The sequence below is a fragment of the Rhamphochromis longiceps genome, linkage group LG15 (genome assembly GCF_057381845.1).
Source record: "Rhamphochromis longiceps isolate RC_006_pf linkage group LG15, R_longiceps_female_GT1.1, whole genome shotgun sequence".
In the NCBI taxonomy this organism is placed as follows: Eukaryota; Metazoa; Chordata; class Actinopteri; order Cichliformes; family Cichlidae; genus Rhamphochromis; species Rhamphochromis longiceps.
In genome coordinates, this window is record NC_140571.1 from 32,253,042 (window position 1) to 32,280,297 (window position 27,256).

The 27,256-nt window shown below is 40.6% G+C and overlaps 1 protein-coding gene across 1 annotated transcript; it reads left to right on the top strand.

Annotated features, from left to right (window-relative positions):
- The first annotated feature begins 896 nt into the window (after positions 1-896).
- slc5a6a (solute carrier family 5 member 6a) lies at positions 897-26,028 on the top strand. Its single transcript, XM_085381452.1, has 18 exons — positions 897-1,003; positions 8,125-8,226; positions 9,628-9,870; positions 9,981-10,202; positions 10,836-10,901; positions 11,915-11,966; positions 12,067-12,134; positions 12,375-12,529; positions 12,844-12,984; positions 13,091-13,220; positions 13,343-13,431; positions 16,396-16,508; positions 17,224-17,291; positions 17,548-17,634; positions 17,850-18,019; positions 18,185-18,288; positions 19,951-20,072; positions 20,158-26,028. The coding sequence occupies exons 3-18, from the start codon at positions 9,745-9,747 to the stop codon at positions 20,365-20,367; spliced, it is 1,923 nt and encodes a 640-aa protein (XP_085237578.1). The 5' UTR covers positions 897-1,003; positions 8,125-8,226; positions 9,628-9,744; the 3' UTR covers positions 20,368-26,028.
- Positions 26,029-27,256: the final 1,228 nt, after the last annotated feature.

The window sequence follows — 27,256 nt, forward strand, 5'->3', positions numbered from 1 at the left end:
ATTCAGTGAGGCGCATGAGTCACCAGCCGGAAGAGGGGACAGAGATGTGTGCAGCTGCGTATTTACCAATGCGCACTGGGAGCAGTGAAGGATGTCATGGGGTCCGTTTTGATGAATGTCAATAATGCATTGTCTGAACTCGGAGCGAGCGTGTGTCATCGGGGGTATGAATACTGAGAAAATGTCTTCATACTAGCTTTGGATATGGAAAAAGACAGGTAGGATACAACCGTGTGCGTGTGCTCTGTGGGGTGAACGAGGGATATGTCAATGAGTCGGCAAAATCAATCAGCTGCCATTGCCATGGTGATCAATTACCAGCGATGATGACGTGCCCCGGTTCCCCGGTACTGTTGCGGCTGCTCACTGGCATCACGACAAACATCGTCATCATGCCCGAAATGACTGCAACAGTTACAGTGCTCCCATGTTCTGTTGCCTCAATTCATTCCAGGTGGAAAACTAGAGCTCTCAAATCATAGTCTAATATTTAAAGATTTCTAGAGTGCCAGAGCAATCTATTCCCTTCACAGATTTTAGAAAGACTAGTTGTATTGGATTTGGGAAAGGGAAAGAATGGGCTGTGAACGTATTTCAAATAATTGCAAACCATTCATTAGCATTCTGATTTATTCTTCACATTATTAAAGAATTCTTTGGGTTGTGTCTCAGTGGTTTAAATAAAGTTGCCACTGCCAAAGATCTTTATAAGAGCGGCGTCAACAAATTAGCAGGATCTTGTATTTAAGTACCGTTAAGTACAAAGTTGACATGATGGAGTATTTCAATTTTATGAAACTACTTGTGTAACATATTTAGTAGATACCCGGCAGTAATTTAAACCCAATGAAATATATGGAGGTGGTTAGGTTTAATTTTAGTTTACGGGGAGCACGTGAAGGCATCTAGTGTCAAGGATAATGGGAGGTCCTACTCATGAAGTGGCTTCAACCCAGTGATGTGTTGCAATTAGAGCAGGTTGCCAGCGAAGACTCGTCCACAGGTAAGCATGCTGAGCTAATAAATTCACTCAAGAGGAAATATTATCAAGGGGGACTGGTATTCGCTTGTTTAGCTGTCGCCGAGGGCTCTGACAGAGCCGGCTATCAGATTAGTTTCACGTTGGTGCACGCGGTACCAATGTGAAGTTTAGGTCAGGGTGACTGGGAAACAAGACCATGTGGGCGCACTGATCAATATTTACCTGGCTTCGTCTGCTCGTGCTTCTTTAGGGTTAAGTAATGTCTCTTATAGCTATCCTGAAAACAGAACTGCAGCTACGTAGCAAAGGTGAGCCGATTTGGCTAGCTGTGTGGCAGGCAGCTGGAATGAATAAGCGCGTGGGGAGTCTGTAGCCTGCTAATGTGTCCGTGTTTGCGTTTCCAGGTTAATGTTCCTTACTCTGCTGGGAGCAGCATTAAGTGGAAGGTTTTACGTGTGTTTTTATGTTTCACACTTAGCATAACAATACAGCAACCAGCAATTCCACTCAATGTACTGCTTACGGTGGCTTAATTACCCTGTGACGTTCACGTCACTATTAACGTATTCTGAAAATTGTCCGCTCTCAGGTACTCAGAGATAAGTACGGCGAATAATTGTGTTAACGGAGCCTGTCTCTTAATCACAATTTTTATAAGTCAACTACAACATCATAAAATATTACATTACAAGAGATCCCTGAACTGGAATTTGATAACTCTGCATTTTTGTTGGGTCTAGGGTAATGGATGTGTGACAACCGTTGTGATTTGACGCTGTATAAATAAAGTTCATTTGTAACGTATTTATTTAAGGACATTCTTCTTTTGCTGCCACATTTAAAGTGTCGTCCAATCTAAGGGTCCGGTTTTCTCAGCTTATCTGTTCTGCATTGCACTATGCACTTTATCTTTGTTGCTTATAAAAAAACAAATCCACTGTCTCCAGTCTCCGCCCACCCCCTCTTACCTTGATATCTGTGCTCGTGGTGATTCTTTTACAGAGCAGATCAGGCTGTGGCTCAAGGTTTAATGATTACTCACATTATTGGGCTTTTAGGGTAACTGAGATACAAACTCAGCTGGAGACTGTGGCTGCACAAATTCCAGAGATGATGACAGTAGACCAGCTGTGCCTGTGTGTAAACATGGAGCTTGAACATGTACAGTGTCTCTGAAAGTGATGTATTTTTTTTAATGGTCAGTATATGCAGTAGTTGTGGATTACCTAATTTCTTATTGTCATAACCTCATATAACTCATGGTCCAGTAGACAAAAGAAGTTAAATATATTTACCAGAACACGCCATTTTTATCCACGAGTCATTTTTCTTATTAAGTTGAGGAATCCTGTGACCTTTGTGCCACTTTTACAACTGACTTTTATATCAAGTGACACACTCAAACTAGGTTTGATCACTAACAGCAATGGTGATTTGGATGGTGACTTGGGCAATATACTTAACCTCGAGTTGCTCCCTTTGCGTTCACTGAATTTTCAATTTCAAATTTATATTGCGTCAAATCACAACAACAGTTGCCTCAAGGTACTTTATATTGTAAGATTGTAGATTGTAAAAACCCAATGATACTACAAAGAAAGCCCCAGCAATCTGATGATTAAAACTAACATACCCAAATCTTATTTAGCCTGTCCGCAGTTGCTACTCCTATACAAGCCACTTTGCAACCCATTTCTGCTCCACAGTTCGTCCTTTTTGTCCTGTGTCCGATTTAATAAATGTTGATCTTTTGTATGCTGGTGTCTTGATGCTGGTTTCACCACCTCCAGCATTTCATTTAATAGGGGCAGAGGTCTTGGAACATGTCAGGAAATGGAAATTGGTGTTTTCTCTTCACTGAAATGGTCCTCACTGTCCAGATAAGTATAAATTTAGAAAGTCACTTGGAAAGGACAAGTTGCACTGAGTTTGGTCAGACTGTCCTTGGAATTGCCTGAAATCAAATTTAAAAAAAAAAAAAAAAAATCTGTTGGATGAACAATCAGTCGGATTTTTCTATTGGAGATTATGTATCTGAATTTCAGGAGCGGGACCACACCTCCAAACACGCTCCTTCCAGTTGCCATCTATATAGGTTCCCCCCAGTTCTGCAAACTGTTGATTCTCGTTTACGTACCCCATCCTTCCTCTGTCCTTGTTCTCAATTCTTTAACTTCTTCACTTCTATTTAGTAGATTTGGATTTGCCAGGCCCGGGAGCCGTTGCCAGTCCCCTTCGAGGCCTTCCCCAAACCGCAGCTCAATTCATGTCCAAGCATTCACCTTTACCTACTAAAACACTGTCAATCCTAAAATGAGGACGTGGGCCCAGCTAGTGAATTACACTACAAAGGATAATAGGACATTGGTAGTATTCTTCCCATTTGCCCTGTAGTCCCTATTCTTAATATCCTGTGAAACCTAAGTTGCTTTAAGAGGAATGTTTGTGTTGAACTCTGTCTGATGAGGAGAATGAAAGCGCGTGGGTTGCTTTTAAACGGATTGTACAAAGCATTGGCCCTATTCAGGCGTTGCTCCTGTACAGATGCAAACCTTCCCAGGCTCACCCTTCCTCGCACCACCAAAAAGCAGGTTTCCTTTTTTTTTCTCTACAATTCACACACTACACAAGGATGATGCCACCAGCTCTGCTTAGACTACCTCACGTAATGTACAATCGTTGTCCCATTGTTGCTAGGCAACCACGACCTCCATGACCTCGTTGTGGTGTTTTGCGTAAGATGGCACAGCCACCGCTGAAAACGCACAGGCACACAGAGCATGGTCTGTAAATGGCCTGTATTTATAAAGCGCTTTACTAGTCCCTAAAGCATGGCTAAATAAATAAGTTTGCGAGATAAGTTCACTGAAACCGTGTACACCATATAAAGGAATTTTCCCATTTTGAAGTAAGTAGGTGAAATAGGCGTTAGCCAACTGGTGCAGAAGTAAATTTCTTGCCATGAGTCTTCCTTCCTATTGAGCAAGCCATTAACTGTACACTATTCAGACTGGAGTAGCATGTGGGGTTGCTGTCAAGTGTCCGGTTAGAGGCCACATAAAGTGAACGTTCTGAGACCCACACAGCATAATTGCAGATGGACATGCAAATGGTTGTCCACGCAGAACTTGCGTAACTCAAAAAGTGTGCACAAGTGTAGTCATCAATTTCTAGTGAACTCACGGACAGGAAAAGTACAGTACTGTGCAAAACTCTTGAACCAGCCCTCATTTCTTTATATTTTACTTCCAAGGACCTAGACCTTCTTGTATTTTCATTTTTTTTAAGCACTGGTGTGGACAATAATTCTTCGGTCTTTCGAGCTTTTTCTTTGGACATTGGCTGCTTTTTCAGTCATTTTCAAACCACTCAAAGAATGAACCAGCATTGGCAAAGAACCAATTTTAAATAGTATCTTTCGGCTTTTTATTAGCAGTCTGCTACAAAAGGACATAATTTATTCCAATTTCTTTGGTTGAAAAATCCCACAGATAACAGATGAGCATAAAGTAGTCTTGGACCAATAAGACGATTCTGAAAAACTATTAGTCCAAAATTTGGTAATCTCAGCCCAAAAAAAGAAAAAATGGAGAGAGAGCTGAGGATAAAAGTAGCACCAGGCCTAGAAAAACTATCCACAGCATCTGATAGTCATATCCTAAAGACATGACTTAAGGACTGGAGAAATGCTGAAAATTGAGTTGAAGCTGTGTGGGATCATCTCGACAATGTACAGAACAAAAGACCGCCAACATTCAAAGAAGAGCCTAATATAAAGACCTGAGGGGTGGCTTTAAACTTTGCACATTACTGTGTAATTTAGGCTTTGCGGTGGTTCAGCTGGTGTTTATCACAGAGATTCCTTCCTGGTTTCCTTTGGTGACTCTCCATTGTCTTTTCTCTTCGTCTTCTCCCTCTGATTTCTTCTCCCACTAGGTCTGTATTCAGACCTAGTGATAGCTGTGCTGCTCCTCTCTTGGACTTGGGCCTACTGTGGCTGAATAACAACCCCGGAGTAACTAACCTTGGCTACTGTTTGTCAAACTTAAATGTGATTTTTAAACTAAATCAGCAGATTAGCTGTTCTTAAAGCTGTTTTGTTTTTGTTTTTTTATCTTTCAGGGTTTTTTTTATCATTTTTATTCAAGATCAAATATGTCTTATCTTTTACAGTTTTTTGAATATCTTATTCATGCTTTTATCACAACTTGCTTGAACCACTTTGCATGGGCCGTACCAATGCTTCACTCACATGCCTCAGTCATTTCCCACATCCTGGCCTCCTGCCACTGGCTCTTCATTTTTTTAGGGTCCATTTTAAGATTTCATTTGGTTTTAAAACTTTTAAAGGCTCAGTTACAACTTGCATTTCTGAGCTGTTGACTCTGTACATCCCCTTGAGGTTGCAGAGGTCCATAGACCAGCAGCTCCTGGTAATTCCCAAAAGCTTGATTTAAAAAAACAAAAAAACAAACAAGCTGACCAGGCTTTTTCAGGTGTAGCCTTTAAACTTTATAACCATCTTCCTGCCCATGTTGGAGTGCCTCACTCTTAAAACTCATTTTCACTCTTTGGCTTCTAACTCAGAATGACAGCACTGGTTACTACCTTGTAGTTTTTGTTTTTATTGTTTTAGTGTTTTGCCATTTGGTATTTTTGTGTTATGCTTTGTCATGCAAAATAAAACTGGATTGGATCATGTATGGGAAAAGCCTGGTATTTTGCACATTGTAAGCTCAGTTGATAGCAAGCACTAAATCTGTGCCGTAAAGGTCATTTCATGTGGATTCGGGTACTCTGATGTGAGACATTTGGATAGCCCCTGCTCATGTCCCATATGGAAAAGAGGTAGAGAGAGATCTATCTATCTCTCTATCTCTATCTCTATCTCTCTCTATCTATCTATCTCTCTATCTCATATAAAATATCGTTTCTACTGTATCAATAGAATCACTACTTAAAACCTTTTAAAACTGCATCTACTAACTGCCTGGTGGGCATTTGAATTTGCAAACCAGGATGAACTGTTACGACAGATCTTTATTGCTGTCATGAGTTATTCTGCTCTGTTTTTATACTTGTACCTTTGGTGAGTAGCTTTGCATGATTCCAGTTCAAAATGATCCTCGTTATACTGAGCCTTCTTGAAACCCCTCATTCACTGATTTGAACAAGCCGTCAACAAGGTTGTTGCCCTCGTTTTGCCTCTTGCAATCAGAAGAGCTGTGCAGCTGAGATGAGCATATAAGCAATATTTGCTTTCTGTGATATCATGACTGCAGCTTTCTTTCTTGCTGTGCAGATTGCTGAGGAACAGTATAGCTTTATCAGTTCTTCATTTGCTCAGAGTTGCCCTCAAGCTTGCAGCAGATCTCCAGAGCAGAGCAAGGGCTGCTGTCACCAGCTGTTGTGCCAGACAGTAGAGTTGGAGTTTGACTGCAGTGTGAGAGATTGGAGACAATGGAATAACAAGCACAATAGAAACCTGTCCAGCCTTCCCATAGGGAAACAGAAGAACAAAGGTAGCTGTTTACAAGCTACTTAAAAACAAGAGCGCAATAGTGAGCTAATCATGTTACTGTCCTGAGCAGATGAAGAAATAAAAATAAAAAAATATTCTTGGGTGGCCTGCATGTGGGCAACACTGATATAAAAGTGACCCATTTTGTGTTGTGACATTAAACAGCAGCACTGTAACTCTGCTCTGCGTTATGAGGCCTTTTGAATGAAACCAGCTACACTGGCAGCTGCTTCTGTTCCCAACCTGTCACAGCTGTGTATATTAGACATAATGAGCCACTGGGATATAAGTGGGATTTAAGAACATGTTTTATTGGCCAGTGTTTGATCAAACCAGCTGAGACTATTACACAGACGTGTGAGTGTGTGTGTGAGTGTGAGTGAGTGAGTGAGTGAGTGAGAGAGAGACTGGACTGACACACACACACCTTCATACACCAAGATGCTTTCTGCACAATGCTCAGTCTTTTGCACATTTCTATTGCACTTATGTGTCTGCACTGTCTTTGTTTTGTTTGCAATTTTTGCACATTGCACTTTATATAAACCTGTGTTGATTGTCTGTTATGTTATATGTAACACCACAGTCTTGGAGGAATGTTGTTTATTTTCATTGTGTACTGTACCACTGCACATGGTTGGAATGACAATAAAGCCACTTGACTTGACTTGATCTTTAAAGACATTCTCACACATCTAGTGTCACTCCGGCTAATCCTTCCCGAGCTTGTCTTTTAAAAGTTGCTAGAATGGAAACAAACAAGCGCTCCAGCCATGAAAAACTCAGTAGCCCCATCTAGATCTTTCACTACTTGTCATTTGAAACATTTGAACTTCAGGTGCCATTTACTGCTGCCAACATATGAAGATGTATCAAGTAGCTTTCTGAAGAGCAGCTGAGCAGGTGTCCATGTGAAAGTGGTATTTGTGTAAAGGCAGACAGTGACATTCCAGATGGAAATCTCATAATCCTTGAAAAGCAGTCGGTGTCAACAATGCTGGCAGTTTCCTAAAGCACCACTTTTTCTTCTCCTTTTTTTTTTTTTTTTCTTTTAGTAAGTTGCTCTCACACATTCTTTACTATCTGATCAGACAGTTAACCTTTGATCAGCTGTTGGGTGACACATTAGACACAAACAAAAACTGATGTTTCCACACAGCAGGACCTCATGGTTAAACTAAGTAATTGAGACTGACAAAGTCTCGCTCTTTGCTCTGTGTTCTTAGCCCGACCTTTTTGCAATCAGCTGCCTTTCAGCTTTTTCTTGTCATAAGAAGTGTGGGATAGTGCAGCTCAACACGCTGTGAGAAAGCAACAGCAAGAAAGAAAAGCTGGTTTAATATGTAGAGGAGAGGGAGGAATATTTTCAGTTGAGCGCTGCATGGAGTGAAAATGCAGGGGGAGGAACAATGGGAGAATCATTTTTTCAGCATTAAACAAAGTACAGGGAACACGATTGTGTGTCTTGTTAAAGCATAATAACATGTTGGATTTTATTTGGTGAAATTAATCCTTATATATTGAATCCTTTGTAATAATATTGTGCGAGATCATTTGTCTTACTTGCTTCACAGGGGCTGCTTTTTTAAAAACATACAGAGTTTCTCCTCTGTCTTCACAGTTCTCATGTTTGACTGCTGTGACAAGGCAGGATACGTCCTCCAGTAAACCTTAAGTGAGGGTGTTGAGTGTCTGTCAGCCTGCAGCAGCTCAGTCTCAATAGGTACAGTCATTTCTTCTTTTCCCATAATTTTGTTTGTGGTATTTGTTTGTTTGTTTGTTTGTTTGTTTTTTTGATACCTAAGAATTGCATTAAGACTGACACAGAAACGGTTACATCATGATGCATAGATATTAAATCTTAGCAGACGAATAGAAACCACTCGTGTCATATGTAACTCAGCAGGTTAAACTGTCATAATGAGTATATATCAGGCATTTATTTGCACCATAGATGGTATAAAAAGATAGCTATATAACTTCCAGATCTGAAAAGTTAAACCAAAGCACAATTGCCTAAAACCTGCTGTTCTTAGTGGGCACCAGGAGATGATTACTGTTGATGCAAATGGATTTATGGGAAAATGGGCCTCTGTCCTGACCTCTGTAAATATCTCACTGTTGAGTTTATCATGGGCTCAGTCACACATTTCTGCTCCTGTTGAATAAAATATTAGGTGCATTTTATAAATTTTGCTATTTCTTAGTGTCATAAAGGAGCATATTGAGGTACCATATGCTCATTGGTGAATAACTTGTGATTAATTAGTTGCCAGTGAGTGTGGTCTTACATCCATCTTTTTTTTTATTTATGGTTGATGCACACCCTCGACGGAGAGGCCAAAATGTTTCTGGAGAAGTGCTTGAGAGATATGTGAGGAGATCTCATAAGAAATTCCAGCAAGCCCAAAGCCGGCCCTACTCAGGCTTCTGTGCAGAAGATTATGATTCAAAGAAAACTGAAGAAATGTTAATGAATTTCAATCCTTTAAATTCCAGAAAGCTAATAACAACTTTGAGTGAGGGAGAGTGTGGGGACTCAGTGGAATAAGTATTACACACTAGATGAGACAGTATCCTTTCACTAGCAAGAGCAACTAGTTATTGAATGACTAACCTGAACTGTGTCTTAATGGAAACTTTCCAGACCAGATTCTCCAAAAAGTTTGTTTGTAAAAAAAATAAAATAATAATAATAATAATTATAATAATAAATAAATAAATAAAAAATAAAAATGTAAAAGCACCAGACAGCAGAGCATCTGGAAATTTGAATGGTAATTATAGGCAGTGGATCATCTCTGTATCAGCATGGATGAGTGTTAGAGCTGGCAGTAATGCTGGAGTCTTATTTTGAGATTTGTTAGTCGCACCAAAGCGAAACATCTGTATACACGGTTTTTGCAAAATTTTTACAAACCACGCACTCCTGTTTCTGTTCAAACCCCAACTCTTTGTTACCAAACTCACAAAAACTGTCCCTTCAGATTTGTTATTTTTGCATACAACATCTCGATGCCTCTGCGGCCTCAGTATATTTCTGAGCTGCTGCCCATGCTTCCTCCAGGTTTCAAGTTGGATAAATAACTTTACATCCTTTCCTACTTCCTCTTGTTTTCTCCAGCTCTCAGCAGGTCTCCCTTTGGGTGAGGTGTTCTCTCTGACATTGTCATCTCAGCCTCTCAGAGGCTGTGCTTCCAAAGGCCTTCACTCTCTCAGCCCCTCCACGTCTGTGCTCATCATGGGGGAGGTGGTGCAGATGCACTTCACCACGGTGGACTATGTCATTTTTGCCTTGCTGCTGGTGGCCTCAGCTGGCATTGGCCTCTTTTATGCCTTCTCTGGGGGACGCCAGCGCACAACACAAGTATGATTTTTTTTTTTTTTTTTTTTTTTTTTTTAATTGAAAGAGTACAAAGTCAATTTTCCTTTTTAAATGTTAATAAAGATTTGTGACGCCTGTGCTGTTTGCCACAGGAGTTCCTGATGGCTGACCGCTCGATGAGCTGCCTGCCTGTGTCCCTCTCCCTGCTGGCCACGTTTCAGTCAGCTGTGGCCATCCTGGGTGCTCCATCTGAGGTGTACACATTTGGGACAGAGTACTGGTTTCTGGGATGCTCCTATTTCCTGGGTCTTCTCATTCCAGCTCATGTATTCATACCAGTCTTTTACAGACTGCGACTGTCCAGTGCTTACGAGGTATTCACAAGAACAGTTAACATGATTACACACCTGTATCTGGCCTTTACTGTTTGTGTTGTCTTGTTTTTGCTTTGTCATTGTCGTAAGTTTCCTTGGGTTAATCTCTTATCTCTCACACACACCGTAAACAAGACAATGAACAACCATCAGGCACTTGTAGTTTGACCTGACTTGGTCTCTGTTTTCTAAAATGATTATTAATTGTAATCTTTTTTTTCCTCTGCATTTTTCAGTTTTGCACTCTCTCAGCACACTTTTTTTTTTCTATTTTTGCCTTTCTCAAGTATGATCTCAGAGCTTAACATTCTTATCTGTCTTATCTGTGTTACCCCTGACACATTCACATCAGAGAAACAAATGTCCTTGCCTCAAGAATCTACGTCTCTCTTTATCTAAACTCCACTCACTGTTCCTCTATTGAGGCTTCTGGTGCTTCACTACAAATTAACTGGACAAATGACTGATGTCTAAGCCGAAGATCAGAACTTAAACAACCATTTCTGATCCTCAGTAAACATCTAATGTGCTGAATGCATATTACAGGCTGTCTCTGAGATGATATGTGGTTAGATTTTTGATTTTGCTCTTTTTTTTTTTTTTTTTTTTTCTTTTACATTCTTTCTTCGACAGTATCTGGAACTGCGATTTAACAAGACTGTTCGCATATGTGGGACTGCGACCTTCATCTTTCAGATGGTATTTTTATGGTTTATTTGTGAATCCTTATGAATAAGTGATGTTTTAATGTGCAATAGATACCCAGTGAAAGCTTAAATCATCTGAAACAGAGATCATATATTGCAGATTATTCTACATTTATATATCTACAGTAACTAGTAAACCGGTATTACAGTTGTCTTTAAATCAGTCTTATTGCTTTGAGCTGTTTTTAGTCACATCATCATGAGAATTTCCAGATGCAATGCAAAATCTTTACCCACCCACTGCACTGGATCACACAGCACAATCAGTTAACACTGGGCTTCACAGTTCAACTTTATGTGCTATTTAACACCGGTAGCTTGTGCCAACAATTAATAAGGAAAAAAGAAATAAAAATTCTAAAAACTCCCAACAGACCCATGGTGAGTTAGTTGAGTCTGGGGATGCGTTAGAGTAAAGGTGTTGTGGTTGTGACACCAGTGCTCGCTGTACTGTGAGATAATCATTAGTCTCTGTGTACGGCAACATCAGGCTCCACATAAAACATTGTTTTCCTAACTTTGTATAATCTAACAAAATTCAAGAATAGATCTCTGATAATGGAATTTGTTAGTAAAACAATAAATGAAAAGCGGACCAAAATAAACAAGAACCACTCCAAGAGTTCAAACCTCCACCGAGGCAGCTCACTCTCTAGGCGGCGTAATATTAGATATTGATTTGTGAATTTGACTGGCTCATTGCAACACCTTGATACTTTACTTTTCCAATCGTTTTTTTCCCCAACAATTTTTCCAAATAAACAAAACGCATAAGAACAGAATACATGAAGAATAGTTTTCTTTGTCTTTTCTTCAGATCATGTACAGACCTTTAGAGTGTAAGACCATATCGTTTATCTTTTAAAAGATGACCCAGGCTGATAAGCCTGCCCTGTACAGTGTATTTAAAAGAGCTTTATCAGTGAACTCCAAAATATGACCTCTGAACTGTGTTCTTTTTCTGGGAGCCTTACTCTTCTATATTGTTGGTTTCTTCCTCTGCAGGTCATTTATATGGGAGTAGTCTTATATGCTCCAGCACTAGCTCTTAATGCAGGTAATGCATGGGCCATTACTTCATTTTTCATGTTAGGTCACACCTAGAAGGTTGGACAACCTGTTGCCGTGTTCAATGTTTTCGTTCTGTTCAAATGCAGTGACAGGATTTGACCTATGGGGGGCAGTGCTGGCTATGGGATTGGTGTGCACTCTGTATACTGCTTTGGTAAGTCTAAATTCACCAATCTTAAGACACATTTATCAGTTTGTCATTTTGACAAAACAAGTCTTTTAAAAGATTTTCTCCAGCTGCAGCTTATATATTTCATAAGAACAAATCCTTACTAAGCAAGGGAGTGAAAAACACTGGAAAAAGCTTAGGCAAACTTAGGAAGTTCAGATGAGATTACTTGTAATGATGAACATTATGGTCCGATGTTAATCTGCTACTGTTCCTGTCTCCCAGGGGGGGCTGAAAGCAGTGATGTGGACCGACGTGTTCCAGACGGTGGTCATGTTTGCGGGCCAACTGGCAGTCATCGTGGTGGGGACTAGTCAGGCAGGAGGAATAGCAGAGGTCTGGAGGAAAGCCATCAACGGTAGCCGTATTTCTGGACTAGAGTAAGTAGTTTGCATATTTGAAAGGCAACTAAATTAAAGGAGTTCTGCTTCACTCAATGACACCAGGTAGAAAACAGGAGGTAAAAATGGAATTCACTGATTCGCAAATGTCACAAGTCCATATTTTATTTACAGCGGAACATAGAAAGACAAAAAAGAATGAGCTGGAGTCAATAATCGCATGATCGGGTATAAAAAGAGCTTCTTAGAGAGGCAGAGTTTCTCAGAGGTTCACCAATCTGCCAAAAGTACTGCCTTTACATATTTTGGAACTACTTCTTGCAAAGGAGCTCTTTCACTCTCTACCTTTGTAGCCTGAACCCCAACCCTCTGGAGCGCCACACCTTCTGGACACTTGGTGTTGGGGGGGTCTTCCTGATGTTGGCTCTGTACGGTGTGAACCAAGCCCAGGTCCAGAGATACCTCAGTTCCCGCACAGAGAAAGAAGCTGTCATGTGAGTAACATGAAGTTGTCAGAAAAAGCTTTGCTAACGCCTTCTGTTTAAAAACCACTAAACCCTATTGATAACCATCTGTTTGTCACCCATCGTGCCTTTCCAGGTCCTGCTACGTAGTCTTTCCATGCCAGCAGGTTGTCCTGTGTTTAGGATGTCTCATGGGTCTGGTCATGTTTGCTCGCTATGGAGAAGACAGCCCTCTGGATAAGGGTTACGTCACGACTAATGATCAGGTGAGCTCTTATTTCATCTTTAAAAGTATCAGTAAATTATTATTAATGTTTTAGATCTAATGTTAAGTTTCTTTTTTTTTTTTTTTTCTTCTTTTTTTTTCTTTTTTTTTTCCTTTTTTTAGATGGTGCTGTACTTTGTGATGGATGTGTTCAGAGATCTGCCTGGGCTTCCGGGGCTGTTTGTGGCCTGCCTCTTCAGTGGAGCACTCAGGTGATTAACCCAAGAACCACGACTGATGGTCGGGATTCACACACCCTTACACACTCTGTGTTATGACTGATTTAAGGTATTGTCATCTATTATCTCTTAATGTTAAAAATCATAGGTTACAGAGCACATCACATGTTGTGTGAATCCACGTTGTATTCACTTTAGCAATTAAGCTAACAGAATATATAACAGGACATTTGATTCATGGAGAGATTGTTTGGTTTCTGGGATTAAATCAGAACTTCAGCTATCTGTCCCTGGTGTTTACCAGATGTTTATTCAAACTAATTTGGTAGCCTTTTTGACTATGTTCATGAGACTACTCACAAAAATCGAGATTAACCACTACCAGATGGGTGCAGAATAGCCATAGTACAGCAAGCTGGCTAACCTAATCTTACTTGCTAACATCCATAGCAAAATCATGTGTCTGTGGAAATTCTAGTTGGCTAAACTACTAGAATAGTGTGATCCTTGAGATTAACTATATATGATGTACAAAGGTATATTGACTGCAGTTCACTATGTTATTAATTGCACTGGTGTCATTATTAACAGTTGTTTCCTGGAAGTTTTTCAGAGCACTTTAAATAGAGGTCGTGTTTCTTGGATTCGTCTATTTATTCGTGGCACTGATGACACTGCATACAGGGCTAGATTTTTGTGGCATTCTGCTGTGAAAATGGTATAAATGTATTTATTTTTTTAAGTCTTAAATTGTGTTTTTAAAAAGTGTTCTGCAAACTTAAAAGTAGATGACCGCTGAAAACTTGGTCGCAATCCTTCCTGTATCAGCTTTTATAGCTGGTTACTACCTTACCACCCAGGCAGAACTACAAATGGTGTTTTAACTTATTCATGTTATTTATACAGTGGGGCAAAAAAGTATTTAGTCAGCCACCGACTGTGCAAGTTCCCCCACTTAAAATGATGACAGAGGTCAGTAATTTGCACCAGAGGTACACTTCAACTGTGAGAGACAGAATGTGAAAAAAAAAAAATCCATGAATCCACATGGTAGGATTTGTAAAGAATTTATTCGTAAATCAGGGTGGAAAATAAGTATTTGGTCATAACAAAAATACAACTCAATACTTTGTTATTGCCAACAAAGGTTATGTTACAGAGGTCAAACGTTTACTATAGGTCTTTACCAGGTTTGCACACACAGTTGCTGGTATTTTGGCCCAGTCCTCCATGCAGATCTTCTCGAGAGCAGTGATGTTTTGGGGCTGTCGCCGAGCAACACGGACTTTCAACTCCCGCCACAGATTTTCTATGGGGTTGAGGTCTGGAGACTGGCTAGGCCACTCCAGGACTTTCAAATGCTTCTTACGGAGCCACTCCTTTGTTGCCTGGGCGGTGTGTTTTGGATCATTGTCATGTTGGAAGACCCAGCCTCGTTTCATCTTCAAAGTTCTCACTGATGGAAGGAGGTTTTGGCTCAAAATCTCACGATACATGGCCCCATTCACTCTGTCCTTAACACGGATCAGTCGTCCTGTCCCCTTGGCAGAAAAACAGCCCCATAGCATGATGTTTCCACCCCCATGCTTCACAGTAGGTATGGTGTTCTTGGGATGCAACTCAGTATTCTTCTTCCTCCAAACACGACGAGTTGAGTTTATACCAAAAAGTTCTACTTTGGTTTCATCTGACCACATGACATTCTCCCAATCCTCTGCTGTATCATCCATGTGCTCTCTGGCAAACTTCAGACGGGCCTGGACATGCACTGGCTTCAGCAGCGGAACACGTCTGGCACTGCGGGATTTGATTCCCTGCCGTTGTAGTGTGTTACTGATGGTGACCTTTGTTACTTTGGTCCCAGCTCTCTGCAGGCCATTCACCAGGTCCCCCCATGTGGTTCTGGGATCTTTGCTCACCGTTCTCATGATCATTTTGACCCCACGGGATGAGATCTTGCGTGGAGCCCCACATCGAGGGAGATTATCAGTGGTCTTTTATGTCTTCCATTTTCTGATGATTGCTCCCACAGTTGATTTTTTTCACACCAAGCTGCTTGCCTATTGTAGATTCACTCTTCCCAGTCTGGTGCATGTCTACAATACTTTTCCTGGTGTCCTTCGAAAGCTCTTTGGTCTTGGCCATGGCGGATTTTGGAGTCTGACTGTTTGAGGCTGTGGACAGGTGTCTTTTATACAGATGATGAGTTCAAACAGGTGCCATTCATACAGGTAACGAGTGGGGGACAGAAAAGCTTCTTACAGAAGACGTTACAGGTCTGTGAGAGCCAGAGATTTTCCTTGTTTGAGGTGACCAAATACTTATTTTCCACCCTGATTTACGAATAAATTCTTTACAAATCCTACCATGTGAATTCATGGATTTTTTTTCACATTCTGTCTCTCACAGTTGAAGTGTACCTCTGGTGCAAATTACTGACCTCTGTCATCATTTTAAGTGGGGGAACTTGCACAATCGGTGGCTGACTAAATACTTTTTTGCCCCACTGTAACCCTCGGGCTGAACCCAGTACTTTTTTTTTTTTTTTAATTACGAGTTTTGGCAATATCAAGTCAGGCTGGCAAAGGCTATGCTGCTTTATCAAAATGTCAAGCAGCTGTTATTCATTGTGTGTGTGTGTGTGTGTGTGTGTGTGTGTGTGTGTGTGTGTGTGTGTGTTGTACTTGTAGCACTCAATCACAAGGCATGTCATTACCCTTTTAAGTTGGTTATTAAACAATAAAATCTAGTATATAAAAACATATTGAGTCCATGTTAACACTTTTACATGCATAGTTATCAGCTTTACTTTGATGTGCAGCCCAAAAAAATGAGTATCAGCAACTCTCACCTGAATAGATCTCACTGTAAAAGTCAGGCGTATGAGATGATGGCGTTCTGGTTCCTGGAGGCTTGTGCAGTGCAGATGTGTTTAAGCCACCCTTAACTTTCACTTAAACCGGTTTGTTTGTTTGATTGTTTGTTTTCTTCTTCTAGCACTATTTCGTCAGCCTTCAATTCCTTAGCAACGGTAACTATGGAGGACCTGATTAAACCTCATTTTCCAAATATGACTGAAAGCAAGGCCACGCTGCTGTCCAAAGGACTCGGTGAGACAAGTGGTGGAGTTTTGTTTTCTCATCTTTGCTCTAAACATGCAGTTATGTTGGAGTTCAAGTACTGTTGTGTGACTTTAATCTGGGATTGTGTTTTTGTTTGGGGTAAAGAATAATTCACATTTTACTTGCATGCTTAATGGATTCGAGCGAATATAGCCCTTTTCTACTCTACTGCAAGCCTCGTTCATTCAAGTGCTTTTATCTAACATTGACACTCCCGTGGACACATCAGGTCTGACCCCCCCACTACCTTCTGAGCCAAATGCTTTTATTCTGGTATTAGTAGTAGATGTTTTCATTTTACTTGAGTGTACTGGTGTTGTTTTATTATCTTAATGTCGGCGTATTCTACTCCATATTTTTAGAGTAGGGTATCTAGGTCAAGAAATCCTTATTTATTCTTAACTAGGGTTTGGTGTAGGCCCTCATTCACGGTCTAAAACGAGTATCAAGTCTTTCCCTGTTCTAGACAAAGCTGCTGTGCTCATAGCCAGAATTGTGCTATCAAACAATAAAAATCATAGCAGAGAACAGACTCAGTCTGCAGCAATCTGAAGTCTGATCTAGCAATTCACATAAGTATGTGTGTGTGTCTTTACCAGAGTAAAGATGCCATACAGTCCATGCTTTGCTTTTTACTTGTGGTTCTAAATACTTGAAGTTGGAGGTGTAACCACTGTGTGCTTGTTTTTCATCTGCTCCACAGCCCTGGGTTATGGTCTGGTGTGTCTGGCTATGGCCTACATTGCTTCTATAATGGGATCTATGCTGCAGGTAACTGTTCATCAAAAAGTTTGAAAATGCTTTATTACATTTAAGTGAATTGAGAAGTTTTGGAAAGTGAATGGTGGTAATCATGGCACTGGTTTAAAAAAAAAAAAAAAAGACTATTCATACAAGACAGTTGTCAACTTTCTGCAGAATATTAAAAGCAACAACACAGAGACACTAAGTATTTAGTATTCATTATTGTGATTTGACCTACAGTTTGTTTGTTTGTTTTTAATTAGTTCTTCTTGTGTGTCCTCAGGCAGCTTTCAGTATCTTTGGCATGGTTGGCGGACCCCTGCTGGGACTCTTCTGTTTGGGAATGTTCTTCCCCTGGGCAAACCCCATTGTGAGTCCTGTTTTAACTTGGGGCTACTAATAATTCAGTGTCTGTGAAGGTTCTCAGTCATCCAGGTCATCGTAGTCTAAGGAGCTTGGAAAGAAAAGTGTCTGGACTTCTTTTGGTTGCTTGAAAAGACTACTAATAAGTCAGTGTTTGAAACGGCTTTTGTTGTTATTTTTGTGGTCACACATAAATTGACACTGCTTCTGTCCTCCTGTCAGGGTGCAGTGGTTGGGTTGGTATCAGGCCTTGTCATGGCTTTCTGGATCGGCATCGGGAGCTTTGTGATGCGCATGTCTGTTCCCACGCCAGCACCTGCACTCAACGCCACTGCTCTGCCACTGTTTGATAACATAACTACCACTGTCATGAACACCACAGCCAAGTCAGGGTAACACATTTCATCTCAAGATAAACCACTTTAAATATGGTTTAGTAGTGTTGAGTGCTGGTTGATTGGTGTTATAAATATCAGTCAGCATGGACAGTAGGGCCAGCAAGAGGGAGGTCATTTAAACTGTTGTTTTTTTGTGTGTCTCTTTATTCCCTCTCTCAGGTCAGCTGGTGTGAAGGCACTCTACTCATTGTCCTACATGTGGTACAGCGCTCATAACTCAGCCACTGTGGTGGTGGTGGGACTGATAGTTAGCCTGCTAACAGGTATACACATGTAGCTGTAGTCTGTGTCACAAATGGTTTACATCGTCTGTTATATAACCTTATTGTTTCTTTCCTCTTTTCCACTAACCCAGTGGACACCTTGATTCCCCAGCCAACTTGGCCAATATAATGACTCTGCCATTAATGTTAGAGAATTGGCTCCATTTACAGGATATGACTAGCTAGGAAAACTTTAGCATTAGCCACTTTTGTGTTACAACTCTAATCATAAATTATTATTCTGCGTCATTATATTTAAACCAAAAACTGATTTTGACCAGTACTAATTAATAATTTAACATTAACTTTGGGATTTTTTTTGACCTGTGAAATGACCAATACACTCATAACTCCCACATATAGGTGTGATGTGCTGTTGACTAAATGTTGTCTTAGCTAGCGTAGCATAATGGAATTGCGTATTCATTGCACCATGTTGGCATTCTGGTCATATAGCTAATGTGTACACTATAAGAACCTTTGCCCATAAAGCATATGGATGCTAGTGTTGGAAAGGTTACTTTCAACACTACAGATTACAGAATACATGCCCCAAAATGTATTTTGTAACTTATTCCGTTATGTTACTCAATGAGAGTAACGTATTCTGAATACTTTGATAATATAATAGGTAATCCATTTTTTTTTAAACTACGTGAACGTACTATTGCTGTGTGAATTATTACTTTTACTGAAGGTTACTCGCCATACCAACACCGACTAGATTTTTAAATCTTAATATAAAATGAGTAACAGTAGGGTGGACGGCTACAGTAAGGCTGCACTTTTTGCAGCGCTCTCGTATAGAAAACTGTTTCACGCGTATATAAAACATGTCCGTAGTAAAGGGACCTCTGGCTAATACGTTGGGCTCGTAGCCGAAAACTAGCTTTACTTTTTTTTCTGGGTCAACTTTGCTAGCGAGAGACAGAGAGAGGTGTTGAAAGGCTGCTTCAACAAAACTTATTGTTTCAGAGAAAAACACCAAAAAAAAGTGTACAGTCGAGTCTTAATAGCTTACTTACAACTGGGCTCGTCAGGCACTCTTTTTGGCTGCAGTGGTTATTATTATATTTGCATACTTCCATCTCCCGCTTCTGGTCGATGACAACTCGTACTTTTCGACTCTCCTTTTTCTCCCTCCTCGCGCTCACAAACACATAACGAGTATGGCAGTCCATTCTCCCTGCAGCACGGACTACACTGCCCATTCTTTAGATAGCCCTAAAGAATGCAGCTTCTATTGCCTTCATATTAAATCATTTTTGTGAATAATTCTTTAAAATATTTCAAGTAATATGCCGCAAGTAGGGGTGACATGGGCCACGAGATTGAGACACAGGCATTAGAGCCTCTTAATGCATGTTTTGTTTGGGGCGTGGAAACCAAAAATAGAGAGGGCATAGTCGAACATATGAAACAGGAAAATACAGCCGTGTAATCCCTTTATTTCAGCAAAGTAACTGTATTCTGAATACCACCTTTTTAAATGGTAACTGTAATGGAGTTACTCATATTTTGTATTTTAAATACCTAACACCAGTACATTTATTCCATTACTCCCCAACATTGTTTATGGGTTACAGAAACTGTGTGATTTCTTCTGATAAGGTCCAGTCAGCCTCTTCTGCACATATCACCCTGTTACTGTCATCATACTAGGGCCTATGAAAGAGAAGGAGCTGACCCCGGGCACAGTGTACCCCGTCCTGGGCACGCTGCTCTTTTTTCTGCCCGACCGCTACAGAGAAAAGCTTTGCTGTATCACTCCTCTGGCTCAGAAGGTAACCTCATATTTCCACTTGTTTCCACTTTTGTTCGTCTTTCAGTATTTGTGCTTTCAATAGTGTGTTTACCCTTGTTGGCCAGCCCACACAAAGCAAGACACAGCCTTATCAAATGGCCCAAAAGGACCGCAACGGAGAAGCTTATTCCAAAGAAGACACTGTCACAGAGGAGAAGGAGATGGAGAGCGACAGAGCACAGACGGAGGAGGACGACTCGGAGGATTCGAGGGCTTGGCCCTCGTGCCGGCTGACGGCTCACACGGTTCACACGGTTCAGGAGACAGCCTTGTGATCCTCTTTTTCTTTTTTGATGCACAAATACACTTTCAGACCAACTGCTACTCTGTGCAGTCTCTCTCTCTTGGTGAGAAGTGCAACAGATTTAAAAAAAAAAAAAAAAAATCAGCAATGATTCTGTGGCACTAAATTTGAGTGTTGCTACTCACAATTATTTTTCTTAAACAACTTCAAATGAGCTTCTGCCAGGCTGGAACTGAGCTTTGGAAGCACAGGCATCAGCAGAACTCCACCGGTTATTCTCCATTTGTAACAGGCTTTTTAGACATGTCCCCACAGGTTCAGTCTGAAGTAACAGACTGGGCGGCTTTCATGTTTGTGCTCGACAAAAAACAGAGAATCAGCTAGTTAACAGATACTTAATATAAAATGTGTTATTTTTATAGAGATGCTGGAAGCACAAATTCTAGAACATGTACAAGAGAAAATAATAAAAGTAAAACAGACTGAACTTTAACAGAGGGCAGGGCTCTAGAGTGCGACCAATTTGGTCGCAAATGCGACCAAATTTTTCAGTGGTGCGACTAAAAATAAATATTTGGTCGCACAGGTGCGACCAACTGTTCCGGTAACGAAAAAAAAAAATCTCTGCAACTCTCCGTGTGGTCAACAACAGACACACATTATGCCCCTATCGTGGACTAAACCAATCAGAGATAGTCAGGGGCGGGACTTCTCTGATTGGCCGTGGTCCAGTTGAAAGTGCAGGTGGAAGAGAGAGGTGAGTAGCTTGAATAAAGCGATATCAATTCATTAACGGATTCCACACAAAGACCTAAACACGGAGCGGACCTGACACATCAGAATCAGCTTCGTCTTTCTCGTCTTTCTCACCCGACAGCCCGAACACGGACACGCTGTCGGAGCTTAGCGATTCTTCGGGTCCGCGCTGTGTTTACGTCTTTTTGCGCTGATTCTGAGCTGCAGGTTTTGCCTCTCTCCAACCAAAATTCACCGAGCCTGCAGCAAAAGAAGCAGCAAACTGCGCTTCACATTTGATCAATGTCGTCATGAATTCCCTCTGACGTTTGCTGTTTTGCTTCCACCACGATAAAAATCACACTTCCTGCACAGCTCTCTCTCTCTCTCTGTACTTCAGGAACAGTTTCCCGTCTCAAATCTGTTTTCTGCATTATTCATTCGCTTATTACCCACCAGTCTAGCGTTGTTTACAGCGCTTTTTCTTTTTTCACTTAAATGACCTCGGACAAGAAAGCCTAATTTCTGCTGTTCAATACTGAAGAAATGTAAATTTCTTAAAATTATGCAAAATTGCAGAATATTTTTAAGGTTATCTGCTATAAAAAGCCAGACCAGGAAAATCTCCTTCATGTTTTCCTGTGTTTTATTCTCAGTTACTTTCACACAAAGGCATCTGCTGTGATTTTCACAATTCTGATGAAGTCTCATGTGTATCAGTACTGATAAATGATCAGAATTATAATATTTCTGACTGTCTGAGGCTAAATTGAATCAAATCAGGACTTTGAGAACCGGAATTGAATGGATTATAGAAATCAGTGATGATACTCAGCCCTAGTGAGCAGCCTAGGCCTGAGAGAAGTGGATGTAGCTGTGGGTAATAAGAAAAGATGAAAAGAACTATTGATAACTTTTTTGTTAAGTTAAGGCCTGATCTGTCTGAAATTCATAGCCAGTGCTCTGACACGGTGCCATCAATATTTGAATGCTGAAAAAGCACAGTGTATCCAGAAAACACATTATATGCTGCAATAAATGCACTGCCCAAGTGTCCCCTCTCCCCACGGCCTTTCAGCAGCAGACAGCAGCAAACAGGTCGTCAGAGGAGGCCAAGATGATGATTAAGTTTAACATTTTCTACAATATTGACAAAGCACTTTAAGCACAAGTTTGTTAGTTAATAATTTAGAAATTAATATTGTCTGTATGGACTTCCCCCCCCCCAAAGAAAGTGCACATGTAAAACTGCGGTGTTAAGCGATGCGGTTGAAAAATTTGAGTGCGCCTAACTTTTGTGCCGGTACGCCTAAATTTTTAAAGTTAGGCGTACCGGTGCGCCCATGTCAAAAAGTTAGTCTAGAGCCCTGGAGGGCATGACAGGTTTGTGCTTCTATGATAGTGTAGTGTCTTAACAGGACCTCTGTTTGAATAGTCACCTTCTAGCTGCTAATGTAGATGTCTAAATATAAGTCCGTTAAAGTAGAGCTGCGAACTCTGATGAGGGCAGAGAGGGAGTCTCCAGCTGGCAGTGAAATTGGATGGAGCTCAGTAAATCCTTAACTTTACTCCAGTGTTCCTACACTGGGACAATATAACCTGCTCAGCGTATTTAAAAGAGCCCAATATCATCCATAACCTTCACACATTTAGCACTACTTTTATGTTCCAGTTTAAAATCCCAGTCAGTAAATGCACTGAATACTAATTGTAGTAAGTAGTCGTTGTGCTCTGCTGCGTCAGATACACAAAACTGCACAAACACTCCCAGCATCCTTTTCTGATGAGCTGCTTGAAGAGATGCTGATAAATATAAACAGTAGTTCAGTTTTTTTTCCACAGTTTTAATATGAACTTTAATCTTGTCCAGAGAAGACTTTAAATTTAAAAATTTTAATGTTTTGAATTTGATGCCAGCAACCAACTGACAAAAGACTGGAAAGCTTGTGTGATGCGTGAAGAAAAACACAAACACGCACACCTCTAGCAGAACACCTCACAGTTATCCATCCATTTTCTCCAATTACTGTGGAGGGACTGGAGCCTAGTTGCCATAGGGCTAGAGGCAGAGCACACCCTGGACATGTTGTCAGTTTGTTGCAGAGCTAACAAAAAAACGACAGACTATTTCGTATCCTGCTGAGCTGCTATGATGGTAACTTGGTTTGGTTTCATTTTGTGTAGTTTTCCGGTGAGTGTGATTGCACATATCCAGGTTTATCTGTCAGGATCTGTTGGAGTCCTGCTAAAGTGCCTCACTGAGCGAATGTTTTAGCTGAACTCCTGTTAGCTGTGTTTCCATGAGCTTTGCATGTTTAAGCACAAGTAGCTCAGTGTAGTCCATTACAGGAACTGTGGACAGTTCTCACAGTTGCTTATAGATTCACCTCTGCCCCCATCTGATGGCAGTATCGCTCCAAAGCCATCATGGACCACAAGAGAGTAACGTAATGTATTTAAAACTGATGGGGTCGCTGCTTAGAACTTTGTGTCGAGCTTCTTTTAAGTGCCCGTTCTTTTAAATTCAGGTTGCTGTCGTTGACAGTGTGTGATTAACATGAGTAATATTGTGTATAGTTGAATATTTTCATTATCGATGAAACTTTTTGGAATCCCAGAATTCTTGGCCATCATCATTTAAGTGTTTGAAGTCATGTCCTGGTGTTAGATGTCTTTGCGTGTCCAATGATTCTCAGTCAGTACCGTCTGTGCTCTTCCAAATGGACACAAGTTCATTTATTTGCCATGTTTGCTCGGCCAAAGTAGTCTGGCATGTTTCCAGAGAGTTCACTTGAAGCATGTCTACACTGTTTACCCACATCCCATTTCAGTAGTCCAGAACTAAGACTTGGATGTCTTGGTTGCCTTAGAAAATCCTGGAGTTAGTCCAACAAATGATTAGACAAAGGTTAGAGACTCAAGACCACCGTAACTCCTGTCTGATGGAACTCTGGCCCCTTGTAAGCAGCTGTCTGTTTACAGAACCAGCATGTTTGTACCATCATCCCGAGACTTGAATACCTCGATTTATCCAAAGCATATAGAATATGAATTCATTCTTTCTGATTTGTTTTCCGTTTTGTTTGTTGTTGTTTTTTACCAGAACATGTATTTGAGGTCATGTTTGTATATTTTTGTAATTTCACACAAAGCCTATCCACATTTCTTGACGTGAAATGTGGAATTCTATATGCAAGAACCATAAAAAGGTTTTTGTGAATGTTCGGCAGAAGTGGGATGTAAAATACATGTTGGTTTGTTTTATGGGAACAAATGATGTTTGTCACGCTGTTTGTTGTTGGTGTGTGTGTTTCTGCATGTGTTTGTGTGCACTGCTTCCCAAATTCTGCCAGATTCGCAACAATTTAAAACTTTTTTAATGGTTCCTATAATTGTAGAACTACTTGATGACGTATAGTTTCTTTATGATTGCGTAGTATCAAATCCTCCTTCATACCTGAAATTACTTGAAGTGTGTGCCTGGAGTAATAAACGCCCTTTATGATGTGAGGGATCAAAGTTCAAGTGTTGGTGTGCTGTATTATTATTATTATTAATGCTGTTAAATGTGTCATTTCTAGGCCTGGACAGGGTGCAGCACTGTGATTATAATAAATACTAACATGTCTAATAAAGCACAAGAAGTCAGTAGTTCTGCTACTTGAAATGTGAGCCTGCAGCTATCAAGCCACGTGAAACGGGTTGGAGGCAGCGTTTGTAGTTCTGGAGATTGAGTTTAAAACTGAAAATGTCGATGCGCGCTCCTCTCTGGCCTTTTTCCAGTGAAACGGCAATGGCACTTAGTAATTTCCTGAAACAATAAATATTGTTTGGAACAATATTTATTACATTTGTTTTCCCATCAACAAGAATTCTTCCTCTTGTGTATTCCAAAAAAGAGAGAACCTCCATAAGCACTGGAGCCCACATAACTCCTCTGCTTTGGCTGTGCCTTCATTTGTGATAAAGTTTTTTTTTCCAACTCAATGTATTCTTCATGAATTTAGCAGGATTCTACCATATTGCAGTCTGTACTCAAACATCTGTCCAGGAGTGGACCAAAGTCTGCGTATTGCAGAAGTGAATTTGATCGAAGAACAGACGGCTGCTGTCAACAGCAGGAGTGTGATGCTAAACAGACTTTTTTATTATTATTATTAAACCTGTTGTCGTGATTCACTGTTTTTCAGATGTATGATTATTAGATTTCTGATTGAACTGAGATGGCATAAAAAAATGATAAATTAAAGAATGTTCATGGTTGTGTCTGTCAACTTCATTGCTGTGAAAATTAACCTAATTTTAGTGGCACTAATGCAAAACCTCATCTTCTTTCTCTAGTAATTAACACACCTGTTGAAATGGAAGGATTTGTAGCTTCAGCTTACCTGTGTTTTGTTATTTAACTATACACATTGAAAATACAAAGACATTATTTATATGCACTGCTAAATACAACAAGGGAACTATTGAATCAAAGTGTATTGAGTCAATAAAACTTGTAGGGTGTGGTCAGAAAAGTATCAGAGGGGTTGTTAATCAGTGTTAGTGAAATGAACAACAGGTGCGCTAGAGCAACGGTCCCCAACCTTTTTTGCGCCACGGACTGGTTAAAGCGCAATATTTTCACGGACCGGCCTTTAACCCTTCAAAGCCGGTCCCGGTAGCACTGCAACCACATAAGCTAGCGCAATAATTTTTTTTGCATATGAAACCGGATTTGTTGTACTTACATCTGATGCCATCAGCTTGTCCTAGGTCACAGTTTCCTTCCACATATAGCTTTGCAAAAACTGCAAAGCTTGCAGCAACAAAAACATAATATTCCAGAAACACGCTTTGCCATCCGATCAGCTGTTTGTAACACTTCCTACGTCCATCAGCACGAACTATCGTGTCATCCATGTCCTGCCCGAAACCGGAAGTGACGTCATTTTGCGGAAATGTAGTTTTTTACTATCAAGGCCTTATGAGCCTATACTGGTATTTTTAAAAGTTATGTTTGACTTTATGACTTTGTGTGTCGTTTCTGGGATGCTTAGGACTCATATTGCACTGCTGGAAACTGTTTATTTTGATGCATATGCTGCTTTTTTTGCAAATTTGCATTATTATATTTATTTTCGTTTTTCCTGCAGTGTATAAAAATTGGTGTATTTCAAAAATAAAACTATGAAGACACTTAAAATAAATTTCCTGTGGTGGGAAACTATTTTGTGCAACTTTTTTGTACTTACAGTTTTGAGGGATAAGCCTCTTAAATTTCTCTAACTAGAAATATATGTTAAAAAAACAAAAACGATTTTAAATTTTTTTTGTAGTTTATTGCACTTTCTTGCAATTTATGTAGTTACTATGCACTTAATGCAGACATATTATTAAAATTTGGGCTATAACGGTTGTATTGATGTATGTCACACAGTGGAAAATTGTGTTTTTATATTTTGTTTTGGATTAGACTGTGTTAGTACATAGTGTCGATTTTATTTGCATGATTTTATTGTAATAGTGATATTGAATGTTTGTTTATTGATATTCCTATTGCATGATTTTATCCCCATATTTATAGTGTGTGTTTAGTGTTGATTGAACAATGTTGTTTTTTTTATTTTTTTATTTATTTTTTTATTCCACTGTGGATTAAGCGGACAATTGTAGGCACCTGTGAGGTGGGGGCGTTCCCCGAGGTGGCCTATCAGCCGCCAAACTGACTTAAGGGAGATGGTGAGCGCAAAGACTGAAAGAGAGACACACGAAAAGTGAAGAGCTGGAAACAAAACGTGTGCAAGCCAGCTTATGAACAGAAGGACCTCCGGCCTGACTGTGGGGCGCCACGAGACATTCAGCGATCGGCCAGCATAACCCGGCGATCCAGTCCCGACGGACAGAATAGCGACCGTGGGAGGCGACGCGTGAAATCCACAGTAGGGCAGGGGTACGCCTCTGCCTGCATCTGTGAGTATCGCTTTCCCACTGTTGGGCGCTAGGAGTAGCTTTGCCGGGGAAGGGTAACAGCGGCTGCGCCGACAACGTTGCTGGCCCGTGTCTGTTGTTTCAGGGCGGAGCTACGAGGGAGGCCGTGCGCGGGTGTGGAGAGTGGCTGGACTGCACGATCGCGCACCGTCAGGTGGAGATAGGAGCCTCCTCCCTGGTCTTCTGCTGGCGAGATTCCCCATCCCGGAGAA

What these genes read in the sequence shown, in the direction of transcription:
- slc5a6a (XM_085381452.1), top strand. Translation starts at nt 9,745, where the DNA reads ATGGGGGAGGTGGTGCAGATGCACTTCACCACGGTGGACTATGTCATT. An exon ending in GACGCCAGCGCACAACACAA is followed by an intron (nt 9,871 to 9,980) that starts GTATGATTTTTT and finishes TGTTTGCCACAG; the next exon opens with GAGTTCCTGATGGCTGACCG. An exon ending in GATAGTTAGCCTGCTAACAG is followed by an intron (nt 18,289 to 19,950) that starts GTATACACATGT and finishes TCATCATACTAG; the next exon opens with GGCCTATGAAAGAGAAGGAG.